Source organism: Clinocottus analis, unplaced genomic scaffold (assembly GCF_023055335.1).
Source record: "Clinocottus analis isolate CAN_PGR_092001 unplaced genomic scaffold, fCliAna1.0.p SCAF_2, whole genome shotgun sequence".
NCBI classification, from domain to species: domain Eukaryota; kingdom Metazoa; phylum Chordata; class Actinopteri; order Perciformes; family Cottidae; genus Clinocottus; species Clinocottus analis.
This window is the reverse complement of record NW_027175931.1, coordinates 17,263,863-17,285,157: the sequence shown is the minus strand read 5'-3', so window position 1 is coordinate 17,285,157 and position 21,295 is coordinate 17,263,863. Positions and strand designations below refer to the sequence as shown.

The window sequence follows — 21,295 nt, the reverse complement described above, 5'->3', positions numbered from 1 at the left end:
CCATGTGTATTTTCACACTGACACAAACAAATCAGTGAGTGATACACATCTTTGACTCATAAAACTGTTAAAAATGACTAAATGTTGGTTTCAAATACCACAAGTGTTGCAGCATCGTATCGGTGTTGACCATTTATGCACAACGGGTATAAAGAGGAAGCGAAAAGTTAGGGAAGAACGCCCCTCCTCTTCCCTTCTCTCTCTCTCTCTCTCTCTCTCTCGCTCTCTCTCTCTCTCTCTCTCTCTCTCTCTCTCTCTCTCTAGCATGACTGCATATGAAACAGCAGAATGGCATTCCTGACCCTCGCCCTCGCCCTCCCTCTCTTTTCCACCGTCCCCTCTGCTGGCCAACTGTGCATGCACGCAGCCCCAACAAGCTCCTCCCCCTTTTCCGTCCGAACCAGACGGGGAAAGGCGCCCGGGAGTGCACTGCCTGCCCCTGCTCCCCTCCCTCCCTCCCTCCCTCGCTCTATTTCCCCTCCCGCTCTCACACCCCTCCTCCAGTCTCTCGCTCCCTTCGCTCCTTCAGCTTTGGAGAAGCAGCGATCGGACGCCGTCCCCCTCTCGCGAAGACAGACGAGCAAAGGATCAGAAGACGTAGAGCGTGAAGACTGAACTGAAAGACAGGCGAGCAGGAGAATTGATCTCTTTAGTTTTAGTCTTTTCCTTTCGGAATACCACTGCAGGGCTGGGAATCCTCTCCCAGCGCTGTTCCCCCGGCTCAGCTCGCTCCTCTCTAGGATGCAGTGAAGGATGGTCCACCAGGAGAACTGTTCCTACCAGGTAGCTCTCACACCACAAGCCTCATATTCGTTCCATTTAATTGTCATTTTGACAGACACAAGCTGACGTTGATTCTCCTCAGTTCAGTTCATCGCACATCCTTGAGTGTCCCGCTGACACGAAGACATTGTTGCACGTGTGTGTGTCTTCGGAGAGAAGTATTTCTCTGCTTTGTGTGGTTACGTGAGTGTGTTGTGAATCTGAAGGCCAGCTGGTTGCTAAGGGAGCACTCGACTCAAGGGAATAATGTCCTTCCTCCTGTGCACCTCTTCTTCATCGAGCCTCATTTATCCATGTCAAGGAGACATGAGGTATGCAAGTGTAGAGTGTCGTGACTGGACTTTGTGTGTGTGTGTGTGTGTGTGCAATTGTGAGGGAGGGAATTTAAATGTGAATGGTTGCCTGGAGGGTTGTGTATGCATGTTTATGGTTCAGTGTAAGTCTTGTGGGACATGTGACAGGTGACATGTGACAGCAGTGTGCCACTTTATCAAACGAGGAATGAAGCGGTCGTGATTAAAGAAAAGCAAGCGCATCACAGCCGTACATATCTGCTTTTTTCTCACCGGCTCTGCTGCTTGGGAGAGAAAGTCTGCAATGCAGTGGAGATGTAGAGTGGGAACAAGCAGAGAGGTAGATGAAAGGCCAAAGACACAAGCTGAATATGCCGGGGGAGGCATTGGGGGAGAAAGATGGAGCTTCTTTGATGGGGAAAAAGCAAGCGTCAAAGCAGGGAGCGAGGCAGACGAGAAGCTGCAGAGGAAGTGATGAGGAGAAGATGAGGGTCATAGAGATGATGGGCCTTGTTTTAGTCACATGACAGTTCGACATTTCTATCCTCAAACATCTCATCTGGGTTAAAAAAGAGTTATAATTAAAGGTTCTTGGCGTATAGTTTGAATAAATGTGATTGATCTCGTATGTATGTCTTTTAGGTGGTGCTCTCCTCTTTCAATGTTCTTCTATCAATATTTGTAAAAGCTGATATCTTGTCCGCTCCGTGTGCATCCTCTTAATGCTTAATATTAGTTTTGGGAATTAATAAAACTACTTTTCGGTCTGAGGTTTAGGATTTTATCTCTGAGAAAACCTAAAAAAAAGACTCTAATCGTCTCACGAAACATTTGTATTAATCCTGGTCCAATTTCTTCATGGGCTGTTTGTGTTTGCATGTCAGCAGAGTGGATTTGTTCCTGTGTGGGTGAGGGATCAGTTGTGTAACAGGATGAGGAATTCCTGCCAGGTTCGGTGTTGGATAAAAGATGCAGGGACAGAATAACGGCAAGATGCAGGAAGGAGCAGCAGATAACCAGAGAAACGTGACGCCGAGGGGCTACTGGAGACATCTGAAGAGAGGCAGGGAGGAAACAGTGAAAGACGGATTGACAACACAAGCTGGGATAAACGAAGGGAACGGCGGGTAGAAAGAGAGAAAGAAGAACGGCGCTCCGGCTTTCTGAGGCAACTGAGATCATACACGATAGGGAGGATAGGAAAAAAATGTTTAATTGACATCAGTTCGACATAAGGAAGGAACATGTAAGGAGGGGGTTGAGAAAAGTGTTGATTGAGTACGATGGAAGAGAAAAAAGGAGGATGAGATGGCTTCAATGCAAAGGATGCACCAGAAAAGAGGGATGGAGCGGAAAAAAAGAAAGAATGAGAGGGGTGAGCAGAGCAGAGGGCTTCGGCTCTGATAACGGCGGCTCTCCAGAGGCCCCTCAATTAGACTGGTAACCTGGCAACCGGCAGGCAGACAGCGCCCCTCACACACATTAAAGCACACACACACACACACACACATACATACAGAAGGATGTAAAGGAGCAAAATTCGATGGGGGAAAGAACAGAGGAATCGTGGAGGAGATGAAACGAGCGAGGGGTTAATGAAGGGATGAAACAGACGAGCGGTAAACAGATGAGGTGGAGCACGAGGGCGGGGGGCGGGCGTGGTACCCCTGTGGTTCTGTTCGTCTCCTGGGACCCTCCATGTCTTTGGGCCGTGTCTGTTTTGGTTTTCGGCATCCTGGTTTTCTTTTGCTTCCATGCAGATGTTGGTCCTCTTTGGCTGAAGGCAAGGAAGAGACAAGAGACAAGAGGAGGGGAAAGTCTGTTTTTCTGTCTCTGCCAAACTAGTGTCAGAAACCATCAGCCAGTTAAGTCCCACGCTGACCCCGAGAGGACCAATAAAGAGACCATTTCACCCATAGTTTACTAAATCCATCTATGGATCCAAACCAAGGCCCTAATGATATAACGAGAATAACAAATCACCTGCTGCAGCCGTCTCCTCCATCCGGATGCTGCTCCTCCTGGTCAGTGATCAAGTGAGCTGAAAGCATGTAAAAGTGAAGGTGTTTACTCAAACCTGAGGTCTCAATACGCCATCCTGTCCTCAGGTTTTCATGTAAACCGTACCAGCAGGTCGGAGGCTCGGCCACAGCGCGTCCTCTCGCTTTGTAGGTATCCTGTCAGCGTGCCAAGGCCTCAGGAACTCTGACTGAACGTTGCATTTCTGTGTATGTGCATATCTACGTGTATTTATGCTCTGCATATTGTCTTCATGAAGTCTGCTCGGTGAAGGGGCGCTGTGGTGTTGCTGTAACAGTATACAAGGTGTGGTCTAATGCATTATAGATGAGAACGAGCAGTACAGTATGCCACTGATGGATCACGCGAGAAAGATCAATAAGGCAGATAATAAACCCTCATTGTATAATTACTGTACATGATGAATTAGTTTAGTTTGTCAGGAAGTAGTTATAGCACGTAGCTCCCCCTAAAACAACAAATTGGCAATTTTTGTTTATGGACAAAGTAAACAAACACAATGCAATGGTGTTTTTTTTTCAGTTTGTAGAGAACCACGCGAGCTGTTTCCATGTCTCTGGTTGTTATGCTAAGCTATCTACGCAGGTCCCGTCTCCGGCTCTGAAAGTAAAGTGCAGACAGAAGATTGATATGAATCATTTGTGTATAAAATATGAACATTTACAAGTCGTTTCGACCACTCCTACAAATATAAATCAGGATAGACTCATCAAAACAGAGCCAGATGGAGAAATAAAAGAGTAGTTTAGAAGTGAGTATTCATTGGCATTTCTAAGCCGGTTGACTGCGTGTGTGATGTGATTTTGACTCCATGTCTCTGCACGGTGACGTGTGGCTGCCCAGAATCACACCGTTACTGTGCAATAAGGATTTTTTTTTACATTTAAAACAAGATGGTACTTTGTCCTAAAGTTCTATTCAACTTTCCAGACCTCCAGCCCCCTGAAACACGGCCTCTGTGTGAGTGAGCCCACTTCCAGACGCCCCCCCCCCCCTCGCCCTCCTTTTCACAGCCCAATTTGTTTTGGGACACAGAGCATCGCCATGGAGAACTTCTCACCACGTTGCTATGGTAGCAGTAGTTATTTTCCTCCTTTTTTCCAAAATAAGACCAGACCAGAGTCTGTGATCTGCTGTGATGATTATGATTATGACATCATCACAGACGTAGCCGGTGAGAATAGAGGAACCCATCCACAAAGATGGAGCTGGGCAGATAAAGAGAGCGAGTTCATCGCGGGTTTAGGTGCACGCGTACCAACAACATGCGCACACACACACACACACACACACACACACACACAGTGCCACTGGCCTTGGATCCCAGGCTTACAGGAGGTGCCAGGAACCCTCTCTCCCACAGTCACCCTCTGTTCACTTGGAACAATAAGCCATTCTGTGTGTGTGTGTGTGTCTCTCTCTCTCTCTCTCTCTCTCTCTCTCTCTCTCTCTCTCTCTCTCTCTCTCTCTCTCTCTCTCTCTGTCTCTCTCTCTCTCTCTCTCAGCTGACCCAACAGTTACGCACCCGAGGAATAGTTAACCTGTGTATGTTTGTCTCAAACGTGCAGCCAGCTCTGTCCCCTGCCTTTGCCCTTGAGCTGTGGTTGAATGTAAGTGTGTATGTAGTTGTTTGTAGATTCCTGTCTCTGGTCCCATCATGCATTGGGAACGCCGCTCCCTCGCCGGCTCCTATCCCATTTGAATCAGCAGATGACTTCACCTTCACTATGAAGTCAGCCTCAGTAATGAGAGTCAGACTCCGCCCTTCAGCTCACACAGACCTGCTCACCACGAACACTGCTTCTGTTGGCACATGTGTGTGTGTTCCTATGTGTGTGTGTGTATTCCTATGTGTGTGTGTGTGTGTGTGTATATGTATGTATTCCTGTGCGTGTGTCTGAGTGTCTGTGTCTGTGTCTATTCCTATGTGTGTATGTCTGTGTATGTATTCCTACGTGTGTATGTAAGTATTCCTGTGTGTGTGTGTGTGTGTGTGTGTGTGTGTGTGTGTGTGTGTGTGTGTGTTTGTGTGTGTGTGCGTGTGCGTGTGTGTGCGTGTGTATGTGTATGTATATATTCCTATGTGGGTATGTCTGTGTATGTATTCCTATGTGTGTATGTGCATGTGTGTATTCCTATGTGTGTATGTGTGTATTCCTATATGTGTGTATGTCTCTGGATTCAGGAGATAGACAGACAATTCCTGTTGCTCTACCCATAATCCTTTAAGAGTAACACTGAATCAAACACATGTCCTATTTTTTTATTCAACCTGTGTGTGTGTAGGTGTGTGTTTGTCTCGGTGTGTGTGTGTTCGTGGGTTCTTGTCTCCAACCAGCGAGCGACGTGTGTTCATGCTTTTTGATGTTATCGTACAAAGGCATTATTCCCCCAACTGTTTTAATCTCAGATTTTTCTTAAACAGATGAATGTGACTCATGATCATCAGAATCAGTGGAGGTTCTCTTTCTTCTCTTCCTTCTCTTTCTTCTCTTCCTTCTCTTTCTTCTCTTCCCTCTCTTCCCTCTCCACTCATCCCTCTTGTACATCCTGTTGTCCTTGGCTGGCTATTTTATTCCTCACCTGATGTCTCACCGTTAGATCTCTGACTTTGCTGAACGGTTCATCCTCTGACTCGTTCTGCCGGATTGAAGTGTCGAAGAAAGAAAGACAAGATTTTATTCTGTTTAAGATTAAATTATTGTGTATTTCTCCAAAGCTTATGAGAGTGCCATTATTTTAGTTTTGCAAAGTTATATTTCCGATTAGAGTACTCAACTTGTTCATTCCAGCCCATCAACAAGCTGTGTGTGTGTGTGTGTGTGTGTGTGTGTGTGTGTGTGTGTGTGCGTGTGTGTGTGTGTGTGGTCAGTGACTAAATGTAGCTATTTCTCAACACTGGTGCCTAATAATATCCTTGTTTTAGTACCACTCTATAGCCACAACAACATATTTTACTCTTAGGAATATATATAAACTTATCTTAAGACAAACTGGTTTCCTATGAATTGTCTTACTAGAATACAAATGGTTAATCAATCACATGCACTAATGTGCATACCATGTAGACATTACATGTAGAAATGTGATTATGAGTTCATTTCCACATATGTAATGGTCCTCCCATGTTTGTGCGTAACCAGCTGATTGTTTGTGTGTGAAGTGATTCTGCAGCCATATGTGGACACAATCTTCTGTCTTGGTAGCTATGACAAATATATGAGTCACGGGTCGATAACGCCTCTCTAAGATGAGATCATTACACACCGCAGAGAGCTCAGATTGAAAATGTGAGTCCCTGATACAAAGCAGGAGAACTCTCTGTGCATCAGAGTGAGTGACTTTGTGTGTGAATGTGTTTGTGTGCCAGACTAATGGTCCATTGTGCTCTGTCAGGGTTTATTTAGCTGGCCGGGGCTGCTGGCACCGGAGTCCAGACAGGGCACTATTTTTACCTCAGCAGGGAGGGAGCACACACACACACGCACACACACACACACACACACTCTGTTACATAAACACACACTTTCACATTTCGTTTTGCCTGAAATATGAAGGCTAATCCATGTTAAGTTAATCTCTCTTTCACAAATGTACGCAGAAGTGTAAGTCATTCTGGATAAAAGGGTTTTGAAGCGTAAAAGAAAAACAATTCTAAAAGGAGTCCTGGGTGTAAAAATATAGACAGAGAGTCATAGTGTCCTGGAGAGACACACCAGGAGTCATCTAAACACACACACACACACACACACGGGAAAGCTTAACAAGCATCTTGCCATAAACACACACACACACACACACACACTGAGGCCATCCCACGGATGAGGTGTCTCTTTTCAAACGGGTTGTGAGCAGCTGCTGTCCTCTCGTCAGAGTGTGAAAACTGAGAAAATGCACCAGTGTGAGTTTGTCCCTCTCGGCTCTGAGAGGCCTGACCAGAGGGCGAAGGTAGGCCGGGTCTAAAGAGGCCTCACCTCCGACCATTGTGCTTTCACAGTCCTGTGGGGGAGGCCCAGGAGAGACTGGAGGAGTCAGAAAGAGCAGGGAAGTGAAGGAGAAATAGTGTGACAGCATGTAAGAGGAAGATGAAGAGCACCCACCAGTAGAGGAGTAGAGTTATTTTAGTTTTTTGTGTGTCAGACGATGGCAGGAGTAGCTGGGAATGAGATGTGTTCTGACTGGAGTCGCTCTGAACTAACCTAGAGACTGGGGAGTAGAGAGGAACACACAGGAAGACACCAAGGGAGGGAAGGATGAGGGAGGCGCTGGAGAACATGAATGCATGTAGAGGAGTGGATGATGTCATCAGGCAAGCGTCCAACCTTGACCTCAGTAATGACTACAAAGAGGTAAAGGATGCTTACAAGTCAAATCATTTGAACTAATGCATGCTGAGGGCGGCTGGAAAAATCAGTGTGGAGGAATATGTTAGGTCATACAGTACATCTACCTTTACATTCACAGTGTCTGCCGAGCATGCGAGCACACACACACACACATATACAGCTACTTGTGTTGGACGTTTGGGGAACTACTCTCATTACTTTTCTCTTTGAGAGTTGTGAGAAGATTGATGCCACTCTTATGTCTGTCCCTTCAATATGAAGCCACAGCCAGCAGCCGTTTAGCGTAGCTTAGCAAAGAAGACTCAAATCAGAAGGAAACAGCAAGCTTGACCCGGAGATAACAAAATGTGTCTACCAGCACCTCTAAAGCTCATTAATACAATATGGCTGGTTTGTTCAATGCGTATTGTTGGAAAATGTTGTCTTTTACTAGCTGTGTACCTGTGTTCCCAGTCTTGATGCTAAGCTAAGGCAAACTGAAGATATGAGAGTGGTGTCGATCTCGTCGTCTGATTCTCGGCAAGGGAATAAGCGCATTTTTTTGTTTTCTTTAGAAGGGCTTTGTGTGTTGTGTGTAGCTATGCGAGGCTGACGTAATGCTCAAGGTTCTGGGTGTTTAACTACTTAGATATGTGGGGCAAAGATGACATAATGGTGTGAGTAACCAGACTTTTATTCTTAAATCTGCTTCAGTGTTTGGGAGAAAAAACGGATTCCTACAGTGAATCTTTTCCCACAGCTCAAATGTCACATGGAGATCCATTGTCCTGTCTAACCCCTCTTCACGCTCTCCATCTCTCCTCCTTTTGTCATTATACCGCCCTTTGAACCTTCCCCCACCTCACCCACACACACACACACACACACACACACACGCACACACATACACACGCACACAAAAACACACCCATACAGCTTTCTAGCACTTGCTGAACTCTACTCTTTGACTCTGAGTGACAGGAGCAGCCGTGCACTGACCTAAAGCTGAACTCCACCAGGGGTCAAAGGTCAGGTCTCTTATCTTGGATAGAATGCAGGTCTGACATAGCACAAGAAGCAGACTTTGAGTTGAACATTCCCCCTCTGTTTACGGTCTTTCTGCTAAGCTAGGCTCAACTGCTGCTATATGTAGCTACATATTGAACTCATACGGCCCCTGTTTTACTCAGGGAAACAAAACAGTTGTGTGTGTTGTGTGTGTGGACCGTGAAGCTCTTCAACACGCTTAGAACACAAATCACACACACAGACGACTCAGTGACCTTGTGTGTGTTTGTGGAGCTGTGAGCTCAGCAGCAGCTTCGTGTCGGGCCTGGTGGACACATCAGACTGAAGCCGTCACAGTTTTTCCAAACAAAACATGTCATGAAATAGCTCGTACACAATACTGTGTGTGTGTGTGTGTTTTGTGTGTGTGTTTGTGTGTGTGGGTGTGGGTGTGAGTGTCTTCTTTTCTCCAACCAGGGAGCGATGTACTGGCCAGTGAAAAGCCAACATTGTGCAAAAAAAAGTAGAGCCCGACATAAGGAATACAAGAAATAGATATTAATAAATGAAGAGGTGACATTTTGAAGAACTGTCTTTGTGGCAGGGGAATGAGATCTACATGCACATTTATTTCCATCTTAAAATCTTAACGACTCAACAATGTCTGGCCACAAGAGCCAACAATTTAGGGCAAGATGCTTTTTGTTAGCAAAGATAATTAAATTCATCTGCCCCCTCTAATACAGATTTGAGGGCTCAAAACAAGCGGTGTGTTCTCCATTGCCAGGTCTTGATTGCCCTCCAGGTCTCTGGATGAATAGTTGTAGAGCGGAGAGAGAATCACTTTGTCATTGAGGGCTTTTCAGTGGAGGAAATTGGTTGCTGAATTTCAGGAAAAACACAAATTATCCTAATTGTGTGTTCCCCCCCAATCTAATTTGGGTGGTGACGGCTGTGAAGCTCAAGGCCAGGAAATTAGAGAGGTGGTTAGAGCTGTCACTCACTTATTCTGTCTCTCGCTCTGTTTCCCCTCCCACATACATCCTAAAATGTTAATAATGCAATGAATACAGCATTTTTACATGTCATCATCATGTGGAAACTCAATTTTGCCTTTGTAGGATTTGATAAGACACCGTGAAAATGACCCAGGAAGACACACAAAGGATTACAACAATAGTATTCATAGCCATTGTGTGAGTGCCAATCAAAAGAGCAGAAAGGTTGAAAAAAAGTCAGGAGAGGCATGAGCCCACATGTGATGTGCATTTCTCACCTCCACTGCTCAGTGGCAAATTCCACACCTTTGTAAATGTGTTTTAGGGCTTCCATGATTGTTACCACACACAGCCCACACACACACAGCCCACACACACACTCACGCAGGCCTCAGAAACATGCTGTCATGCCGTTTTGGATGCAGAGATGATATCCTGCATGCAAATCCTGCTGAAGACCGGAGATGGTTGCGTTTTTCCTCCATTATGATAATGTTGATTTCACTTATTGAAATGCATCCTGACGGTCTGCCGTCCAGTCCAGTTACGAAGGTGTAAATCAGGGCGTATAAGTTTAGTTGATTAATCAACTTGTTGATCGGCAGAAAGGTAATTGGCAAAATGCAAAACATGTGCTTGAATATGAGGAGTTGCTGCTTTTCTATTTTATATGAATGTAAACCTGTTTCCCTTTATGAAGATGAACAGAGGGCTGATGAGTTCACCAGGCAGTGTATGAAATGTTCATTTGTAATCATTGCAGCAGCGGATTCTCTTCATTCATGTCTCATATATTTAGACAACCCTCACCTTTGACCCCTGCATATGAGATATAAGTATTTCCAGTGAGGAAATACTCTTTTTGTACGGGGGGCTTTACCTCTTTATGTCTTCACGTCAGCACGACCCTCTAGCAGAGCGTGTGTGTGGTCTCGCTGTTTTGAAACTTTTCTCAGGTCTCACCTCATGAGGGCAGCGGACGGTCCACGCTGCTCTGCGGCTTCTGATTGGTCTCTGCTTGCAGCGCCTGTTCTGCTGAGTGACATGATTGACAGTGTGTGAGCTGTGCTGCACATAAATGTGTGCTTGTTCTATACCACGCAGGCTGCTGTTGCGCCTTTGAAGCAATGAATTAAAACTCTCAAGTGTGTTCATCTTGACTCCGCGGGCTATCTAACAAACACACACACACACACACACACACACACAGGAGCAGTGCCAGGTCCACTACTTGCCAGTTTGTGCGCTGGCAGTGCCAAGTGCGTCTTGCGTGCTCTTGTGTGGAGTGGGATTATGTTAATTTGTCCTTGGTGGGGCCACTCTCACCAAGGCCTGCGCACACATGTGGGGAGAGACTGAGAGAGGAAAGGAAAGGAAAGGAGGGAGCGAAGGAGTAGGGAAAACAAGTGGAAAGTGAAGAAGCTGTGGTAAGCAATTTGGAGAGGGAAGAAGAAAACAAACTGCAGGGAGATAGAAGAGTAGTAGAGGCCTGAGGCTGGCGGACAGAAATGGAGATGGCAGGAGATGAGTGGGATTGGGGATAACGAGGAAGAGAGAGGAAGACAATGGTCTGGTGGGTCTGAATTAGACGGGTGAAGAATGGGAGTGTGAGGAACAGAGATGGATGACAAGGTACACCTTGTGTGGGGGAGTAAGTGGAGCCGGGGGATGATGTGAAAGAGAGGCAAAGAGGAAGGATTGTTCACCAACTTCTCTCTGCCTTTATGTTCCAGTCAAAGCAGAGGTAGAGAAGTGTGTGGGGAAGGGGAGGGATGCAGATTGAAGTGACATGGTCACCTTTTAACCATTTGGGCAGCAGACACCGCTTACAAGTTACAAAATGTAGAATAAAAACATTGTGATCCATAAAATGATGTTTTCTTTTGGCGTGGAGCTGAATCATCAAGAATTACTGAATAATCAAAGAAACCTAGAAGCCTGGCTCCACTCAGAGTTTATTGATCAGGATAACCCAGATTTGATGGATATGGATATTCAATATTTTGAACCTCCACACAACCAACTCTACATTCATGCGTCTGTCTTCCCCATCTCTACCTTGCGTCCTATAGGAATGAATGCATTGCTTTGAAATGAAGATTCACCAACTCACCAGTGATTCAGACCTCCAATCTTGTTCATAGCTCACACCAAGTCCAACTGCATTTTAAAAACACACATTCGCACATTCTTCCCGTCCGTTAGGCAATAACGGAGACGCAGTCAGGAGCAAACTGACGTCTTTCAAGTCCTTCTTAAAGCGAGACTAAAAACATGTGCTTCAATCCTGGTTTGCAGCAGTAGCATGTGCAGATAGTGTTTCAGAGAATTGAACTCAGTCAGTCTCTCTTCAGTTGTGTGCAACTCAGTTTGACGTGTTTACCTGTTATCGGCTCAGACGAGACATCCTCTGGAGACTGAGAGTGTGTGAGAGTGTGTGTGTGTGTGTGTGTGTGAAGTGCTGCCAAAGCTGAAGCTGCACTGGGTTATAATTCAGGATTGGGAGGAAGCCAAACGAGAGTGACTCTGGGAATGTGTAATGTTGGGATTCTTGCAGATTTGGCAGATTTAAGAATGTGGGAAACGGCTATTACTCCTATTGCTCTGGAGTTTACCATCATACACCTGATCCTGTGGTAGTCATCATCGATGAGAAGACCTACTGTGTGTGTGTGTGTGTGTGTGTGTGTGTGTGTGTGTGTGTGTGAGAGAGAGAGAGAGAGAGAGAGAGAGAGAGAGAGAGAGAGAGAGAGAGAGAGAGAGAGAGAAGGAGCAGCTCACTAGTTGTTCTCTGAGACAACAGCACCATCTGCTTGTGACTTCTAGTAATGTCAACTCTTGTGATGATCCCAACTCAGATATTTCACACGTTTGTTTCCAGTTCTCGGGCTGACTCCACACTTTGTATCAGACCTTGTGAGGATGACACTGAAGCTCTTACTGCAAATTAAGAGGAGGCTGCTGCTATTAATACACTGGTACTCGTCAGAAAGGGCTCGGAGGAACTGCTGCCTGTGAATACAGCTGGCTGTGTGGGGGTGATGTAGCGTGACAGAAAACTATATATAAGTACCTGAGGCTTGAGGTTTCATGACAACAGGCCTACCAGCCTGACCCTGGCCTCTGACCCCTGAAACTCCAGCATGAGTCATCAAAAAGGTCATAAAGCCGGTCAACTCACCTTGTGGTTCTCTTGTTACAGGCCCAAAAGAATGAGAGGGAGTCCATCAGGCAGAAGTTGGCCCTCGGCAGTTTCTTTGACGATGGGCCGGGCATCTACACCAGCTGCAGCAAGAGCGGCAAACCCAGCCTGTCCTCACGGTGAGACCTCGTGTGGCTTCAGTCTTCAGCAACACACCTGTGACTGCTGCTTTTCCATCTTTTCCTTTGTGGTTTGATTGGGTTAGATATTCCTTTGTTCGTCCCGCAGTGGGGAAACTTACAGGATACAGCAGCAAACGGGTTAAAGTGCACACAAGAGACATTGTAAAAGATAAGTATTATAAATAATAAACAGAATATTATATACATATACAGTATTTACAGACCGAATAAATATAACTATTGTATTTTGATGTTAAAAAATATATACACTGTGTACAAGAGTTAAAAAAACAAACAAAAGGAAAATCTAGATTTTCTAGAAGAAAATAGATCTTCTAGAAATCTAGAAGATGCATATTTACAGTCACGGGTATCAGTAAGATACGAGAAACAAGGAGGAAGAGAGCATGAGCCACACACAGTCAGCCTCTGTGGCTTTCACTTCCCAGCAGACCCACAGATGCCAGTACCACCTCCCACTCACCTTACTGGAACTCCATGCAACTCTCTGAGCTTTCTCTATTCCTGCCTCCCAATACAAAGAGTTAATGACTGATGTCCTCATCATTGATTATATGTCACAAAATGACAGTGATGTGGGAAAATGTGTCACACTTTTACTGATACTGGGTTTTTGAGGCTGATACCACGATCTATATTTGAGAAATTAAGAATCAGAGAACAAAATATCGGCCAATATTTTAATGTTGTACATTGCATGTTTTTGTAATATTTTTATAAGGATCTCTCACATTTATTTTTCAAAGACTTGTGGGAAAGTATTGCCTGCATGGCATGTAATAATGGCCTTGCTCCGGTGTGGTTTGTGTATAATTACACACATTCTATAAGCATGTGTGAATATGGACTAAAACAAAACAAGAATAACTTCAGATCTCAAAACCAAAACTAACTGTGTAATAGTGACACTCTTACCCCAAACGTATCTTTGGTAATTCTGTTCTGCAATTTCTTTCTACTTCTCAGCTGACACATTTGCCAATAATAATGCTAATATGAAAGCAATAATTTAAAATTGGCAGATTCATAAGTCAGTCTCTCCACTGTAGAGGCATCACATGTTATTCACTGCTAGTCATCAGAAAGGTTAGTAAATGCTTTCATAATCTGTTAACTTTAAGTTAAAGGGAGGTGCTGAACGCTGCCTCTCCTGAAAATAAACAATCGACCACCGAGGTCCTATTTTAATTTGGACTGATTGGATCTATGCTGTGTAATCAATCAGCTCGGTTTGTAATTACGGCATTGAAAAGGCAGATTATTGATCCGCAGTGGGCTGGATCTTGATATTATGCTGCAGATTGGATCAGACCCACCGGAGGCTTCCTGGATCGATCCATATTGAAGACAATGGGGGAGATGATTAAAAACACAAGCCTTCCTTAATTCTGAAGGCAGCGTGCATCTGTCTGGTACACACAGTTCAGTGGGCTGTCGTCATGTTGAGGCCCCTGCTGCAGAAAGAGGCAACATTCCTGCCTTGACTCTGCATTCACGTTAACACGCTAACATGCTGACATGTTGAATGTGTCGCTGTCTCTGCCTGCAGGCTGCAGAGTGGGATGAACCTCCAGATCTGTTTTGTCAATGACAGCGGCAGCGACAAGGACAGCGACGCCGATGACAGCAAGACGGAGACCAGCCTGGACACCCCTCTGTCCCCGATGGTACGCACCGACGTGCACGAGTGCACTTTGAAGCATGCCGAATTATAATGAGAGAAAATGACGTCAATCTTTAAATGACTGCGACGTGTGTATTAGGACGTACAGGGTTGATAATGTTGAAGTGTAAAGAAGCGAGTTTGAGACAGATCAAGAATGAAAAGGTGAGATATTCACGATGAATCCGAGGAAGAGCCGGCGGTTAGGTTTCTCTGTGGATGTCTTTGCTCACGTTTTCTGGCCTGTTAACCAATTCATGGGCAGCAAATGAGAGATGAATCGGACGACGCTCGCCATGGCTCTGGATGACCGGCTGCATTAACCTCACATCAGCCTGAGACGCATTTAACAGAAAGAAAATGACCCTCTCTGTACACGTTCATCCGCGCTCTCCCTCACATCCTGTTTGATGTAAAATGACGTTCCTGTCAGTGTGTAACATCTACCAAGAACACATACACATGAATTATCTGACCTGGTCTTTCTGTACTTTCCTTTTCTCCCTCATTTCTCATCCTGTCCATTGTCTCTTCATATTTCATTCCACCTTGCCATACTTATCTGTCCTCGCTCTTCCTCCTCCCACCACGGCCGCCCCGCAGTCCAAGCAGAGTTCGTCCTACTCGGACAGGGACACCACAGAGGACGACTCTGAGTCTCTGGAGGACATGGACTTCGTAAGTCGACAGAAGAAGCTGCAGGCGGAGGCGAAGCTGGCCCTGGCTATGGCCAAGCCGATGGCCAAGATGCAGGTGGAGGTGGAGAAACAGAACCGCAAGAAGTCCCCGGTGGCCGACCTGGTCAGTACGAGATCACACAGCAGCGCTTCCTTTGACCGCCAAGTTTTACATTTAGGACAATTGTTACAAAGAAAGGAAACGCCTGTCGAATTTTCTATTTGACTCCTATATTCTCATACATGACAGAATGGATGTGCTTGTAATAAAAGACCAAATTAAATTGCTCTTGAAACAACAGAGAAACAACAGATACATTGATTTATTGGAGCTATAAGAGTAGAGTTACTCTGAACCATTTCAAGCTTTTGGTTTTACTTTAAAACAGCTGTAATCAGTATTTTATTTGACCAGTAGGTCACATGACTACTTATTTTTGGAAGGGGTTTCTTGTAGTGATGAACTCCCAGAGAATCATGACCCAATTGCTCTTTCCCCTCAGGAAACCTTCAGCTCTTTGTTTAGGTTTCCTGGCCCACAATTTTACGGTGTCATCGCTCTTATCAGAGATGTATTTATATCTGCTGGATGTTTAAATCAACTGCTGCTTTCTAACTAGTTTCCATATAAATCAAAAGGTAACAATATGAGTGAGTTGGTGTTTTATTTGTAGCTTGTTTTCCTGAGAGCTGATTGGAGGATAAGATGGTGAATAACATGCAGACAGAAACACGTTTCGTCATGTTACATGAGAGTAGATGGGCGGGTTTCAGTAACATATGAGTAGTATATGCTGCTGAATAGGTCATTTACAATATGTATTGTGATGATGTCACCGGAAGCCTCCCCTCTGTTGTCTCTCTTCCTCTGCCTCCGTGGGGAGGAAGGAAGGTGAGGGCTCTGTTCATCATTATTTCATCCGTTAATATCTGCCTCGCTGCTTCTTCCGGAGCACACACACCAACACACACACACACACACACACTGTCAGACTTACACACACTATGTTTCCACCCGCACTCGCAGGCAGAACCACTTTACTTATTCAGAGAGAAGGCCGGCAGCTCGGCCGGATCCATCTATAATTCATACGCCGGAAAGCATTGACTTCAGTGTTTAGGGACGTCGCAGCGCTCGGCAGTCAGAAGACATCGCTGTCACATCCTGACCGAACACACGCTGAATATTAAGATGTGTGAAGGCTGCAGCCGCAACACCAGAGATGTATTAAACTGTAATAGATCAGGGGTCACTAACAAGGGGGAACAATGACCTGGTGTGTGTGTGTGTGTGTGTGTGTGTGTGTGTGTGTGTGTGTGTGTGTGTGTGTGTGTGTGTGTGTGTGTGTGTGTGTGTGTGTGGGAGGACTGTGCACAAGCTCAACTAATGTAAAAAAAAAAATAATAATACTAATTAATTATAAATTAAATTGAAAAAATATACCAATTAGTAGTTGCTAATATGATTTTCCACCAACCTGAGTCAGTTGGCAAGGGAGCAGTGTAAACATGTAATGGATAAATGGTTTGAATAGCCAGCTGAGAGTTATGGGTTAAAAGTTCAAATAGATAACTAAAAGTTGTGTATTAACAGTTGACATGGTAATTATCAATGAGAAATGGCAACAGTTGACATAATTAGCTAGAAGCTATGATACACAAGGAGTCTCCTATCGTCAATTACATGGTATGACAACAATGTTGTCGCAATCCATTTCTTATTGTGTTTCCTGCCAAACACACTCAAATGAATGACGAGGTGTCATCTTGAATGGGGTCCGAGAGCAAACCCTACAGGGTGACACGGATGCCAGTTGGTTTTATTCACTTCCAAATAAACTGGATCTGCCCATTTATCAAGGGCAAACAATGGGAATTCATGCAGCACAGTAAGCATCCAGCTGCCTGTGTGTGTGTGTGTGTGTGTGTGTGTGTGTGTGTGTGTGTGTGTGTGTGTGTGTGTGTGTGTGTGTGTGTGCGCTGGGAGTGTGTGTTTCCCTAAACCTGAAAGAGAGAGAGTACAGTGTACAGTTCCTTCTTTTGATATTAAGTCATAGCTGGAGGTTAGCTTACTGGTGTTGAGCACTCAGTCAATAATGTGTAATGTGACATTTAATCACAGAAACTCAGTCATCGGGCAGCAGACCCGTCACTCTCTGTGACACCGTTCAGTCTGTGGCCACTGAAACTGAAACTGACACCTCTGATAGTGCAGCTATCAATGTGAAAGTGAAAGAATGTGGAGAAATGAGCACGAAGAGCCGGCCAGACGACCTCACATGCAAACACTTAGAGCGTGGCACATGCCACACGTTTGCTCACCTGCTGGTGGTGAGGTGGGAGGGAGGCAGGGAGAGATCGGGCGATGGAGGGAAAGAGAAAGAATGTGGAAAGGTTGGTGTTGACAGAGGGAGTCTGGTAAACGAAAAGCTAATTATCTGCTCATTGTGCCTGGGAAAGCACACACGATGCCTTGTAGTTTGTTTGCATGTTGTGTGGCTCCACGCTCAAGTTGATTGAGAACATGAAGCAACTGCTGGTAGCAATGTGGACTCATTCACACGTTCACAAAGCCAGCGGCAGCGATTCATCCATTACGATTCAGGCTTAAGAGCACATTTAACTGGATGGTCAAACTGGAAGTAAAAGCACTGTTTGGAGCTGTATTCTCTCAGATACTACTCATGCAATAATACAAGAAACATACAAAACTTTTTACAAAAGCCTTTCATTTTCAGTCAGTGAGAAAATTGGAATTTCTTGCCCTTTAATTGTCACTTCTGTGGCGCAATCACAGAAGTGACAATACTGTTGGTGTGTGGGCACGCTTGAGAATTTGAAAAGTTGCATCATACTGTAAACATCCAGGAGATGTGAAGCGAAATGAAGCTGCACCCTGTGGAAGCGTTGAGCTGCTTCACACAGTGACTGAGTTAATCGAGAGTTGAACACTTGAAGAGGAAGAGTGATTCATCAGGAGAAACTGAAACGCTGTCGTTTTTCACAGAAAAAGCACCAAAGTAAAACGCTGCGTATCACATGAAGTCAAGCAGCAGATGGAAGTTGAACATTGTGTCAGTCACTGCTTTCATACTGCTGATAATGCATTGTGGCTTTTGAACAGGCGACATTTAGCCATTGTATTCATTTCTGAAAAACATGCAGATTCTTTCTTTTTTTTCAATATATTTGTTTGTCCAAAATATCAGAAAATAGTGATAATGCCAATTGCCAGAAAGAATAACAGACAAACCTCAAAACTGAGAATCTTTCACCAGGGAAAGTTGTCTGTTTTGCTTGATAAATGATTTAAAAGTAGGTTGGTTAGTCAATACAGCTGACTGATGCTTTCAGGACTCCACAATGTAGATTCAGTCTCGTTTGTATTCTGATTCTTATTCATTTAATGATGTCTATAAATGTCAGGTCACAAAATGGCAAGTCATTTACAACAATGTGCATCTTTTTATATCTTTTTCTTCCAGGAACTACATTGTTTGTAAATGTCTTTCAAAGATGTGAAAGATATGCGTACAGCAAGACATTTTTCAGACGCTGAACCTTCTTTGGCCTCCGGTTAGAGAAATTACAATGTTTAACATGTTGTGTGTGTTTTTCGGCAGCTTCCACACATGCCTCACATCAGTGAGTGTCTAATGAAAAGAAGCCTGAAGCCCACCGACTTGAGAGACATGACGCTGGGGCAGCTCCAAGTCATCGTCAATGACCTGCACTCCCAGATCGAGAGTGAGTTGACCACACACACACACACACACACACACACACACACACACACACACAAACACACACACACACTGACCTCTGCTTTCAATTGCAGAAATGAGCAAGAGAGCAAATGGGGAAAAACATGCACATGCATACTGATCCGTGTTCAAAGAACTGTACAGTTGACAGCTTCCCCCGAGCGTTTACTGTCACAGCGCCGCACAGATCATTGATCCTGCGACTCAGGGATGAATAATCTCTCATCTAGCTCCAAAAATCCCCATGAGTCCAAAATCATGAGCTACTTTTTACTTTCAAAACAGCCTTTCCCCTCATATTTCTTGTTATTTTCTATCAAAGCTGAAGGGACAATAGCTAAAACTTGTGATATGTGTCAGACTGCCGATGCTTTTGATGACTTAGTTTTGATGACTTTATATATATATATATATATCCACACACACACACACACCTGTAGTGACAAGCTGCACAGTGGGAAGTGTGGGATGGGTCACTGTGATGTTTTAAGTATAATTTAATTGGACAAATTCCTTTTCTTTTGCCATAATGACGCGTCTGTGGCCTGACATGATTGTTTTATGATTCCTCATATCATCTCCAACTCCAGGTCTGAATGAGGAGCTGGTCCAGCTGCTGCTGATCCGGGATGAGCTGCACATGGAGCAGGATGCCATGCTGGTTGACATCGAGGACCTCACCAGGTGATGACGCACTGAAGGACAAACATACTCCTCTGGGTTCACTGTGGTGAACACATACATTCATTTAAAGGAGAAAAAAAAATGGGGAGAAAGAAGAAAGAAAGTATATAATGATGTAGCATATAGTATAAATAATGATGTCGCATATAGTGTATATGAACAAAGAGCATATAGTATATATAATGATATAATATATAGCATATAGTATATATATATAATGAGCATATAGACTTTGAATGCTTTGTGTAGGCTTTTCTGTTTTTCTCTCAGCCTTTGATACACTTCATGGTTGCCTCACTTCCATTTATGATATTTATAAAAACATTTTTTTTTGTGCTTATTAAGCTGTTATTTTCTATGTCATGTGATTTGATGTGATTGCCTCTCATTAATTGTTTTAACGACGTAGGTGTGGCTAAACCTGTTTGGTTTGTTTGGTAAATGAAGATGGAGACCTGGAGCCGTCACAACATGTTGGCTCTTTCAATAATTGCCATAATGAGGCTTTTGTTTGTATATTCTGGAGAGCCTTTCTCTTCATCCGGAGGGTTTTCCCTGCTTTCCAAGAGCACTAGACACGTTTTGAACACAACCAGTTATCTCTCTCTCAGATTATTTATTATTATTCATTAAATTGTTGGTCTCATCCCCCCCACGTCTGTTCCTTTCCTCCTGTGCAGGCATGCTGAGAGCCAGCAGAAACATTTGGCTGAGAGGACCCTGTCCAAATGAGATGCCGTGCACCCCTCCCCACCCACACACACACACACACATACACACACACACACACACACACACACACACACACACACCCCCGCCACGCTCCCGCTCCAGACCAGACTGTTCCCCTCTGGCCATTCCACCTCCGCCCGCGTCCATCCGAACCGCCCGCTTGTCCCAAGTATTTTGCTCCTCGCTGCTCCCCGTCTCCTTCCTGTCCAGCCCACTGACTGCAGTGGTAGCAGCACCACAGAAGAAGACCACCCTCTCTCGTCTGCTTCTGTGGTTTTCTCCCAGCGCTGAGGACGGATGAGCACTTCCTGCTTCCCGGGAGAGGAGGAACTTGATTGTGTGTTGTCATGGATTCTGTCCCCAGCTTCCTGTGCAGTGATCGGCTTTGCTCTCGTTTCTTTTTAACTTTCTACATCCGCCACTAAATTATAACTGTCAAATGCAAAAATTGTGGGGAAAAAATTTAATAATAGTGAAAAAATTAGTAGAAAGTCAGTCATGAGAAAAAGAAACAACATTGTATGAAAAAAATAAAAAAAATAAACAGATGGAAACTAACTTCTTCAGACCATTTTAAGTTGGACAGTAATTTTTAAGTATTTCAAAGTCAACCTGTTTTTATTCTGCACAAATGGTAGTTTTCAACTGAGAAACGTTTATTTGAAGGTGCTAAAAGAGTGTAAAGGAAACATGCCTGCCTTGTAGTGGAGTCGTAGCTTTTGGTAATACGTTCACTCTAATCGCTCTTCAACATTTTGTGAATGTTGATTTTCTGACACGAGTCATTTTAAATGAATAAGTGTGTTAAAATCGTTTTCATCCTACTGTAATCAAAAACTTTATTTGAGGGAAGAAATGTTTATGTACAGATATGTAAAATAAAGAATAAACTTTGTTTCATATACGTTGGTTTGACGTGCAGTAATTCATGCGGCTGCATTAGATGAGCTTCCTCTTTCTGATGAACACATGAAGGACTCAGT

The 21,295-nt window shown here is 44.4% G+C and overlaps 1 protein-coding gene across 4 annotated transcripts in view; it reads left to right on the top strand.

Moving 5' to 3' along the window:
• Window positions 1-21,192, top strand: part of schip1 (schwannomin interacting protein 1) — a 175,399-nt gene extending 154,207 nt beyond the window's left edge. For 3 of the 4 annotated variants that reach the window (XM_068584694.1, XM_068584695.1, XM_068584696.1), the window contains 6 exons: window positions 12,650-12,768; window positions 14,342-14,459; window positions 15,059-15,256; window positions 18,756-18,879; window positions 19,487-19,580; window positions 20,261-21,192. In XM_068584694.1, the coding sequence (XP_068440795.1) occupies window positions 12,650-12,768; window positions 14,342-14,459; window positions 15,059-15,256; window positions 18,756-18,879; window positions 19,487-19,580; window positions 20,261-20,312 (705 nt within the window). In that variant the 3' untranslated portion in view covers window positions 20,313-21,192. Of the gene's footprint in view, window positions 1-474; window positions 784-12,649; window positions 12,769-14,341; window positions 14,460-15,058; window positions 15,257-18,755; window positions 18,880-19,486; window positions 19,581-20,260 lie in introns of those variants that run through there. The other variant, XM_068584698.1, reaches the window with a different exon arrangement.
• The last annotated feature ends 103 nt before the right edge of the window (window positions 21,193-21,295 follow it).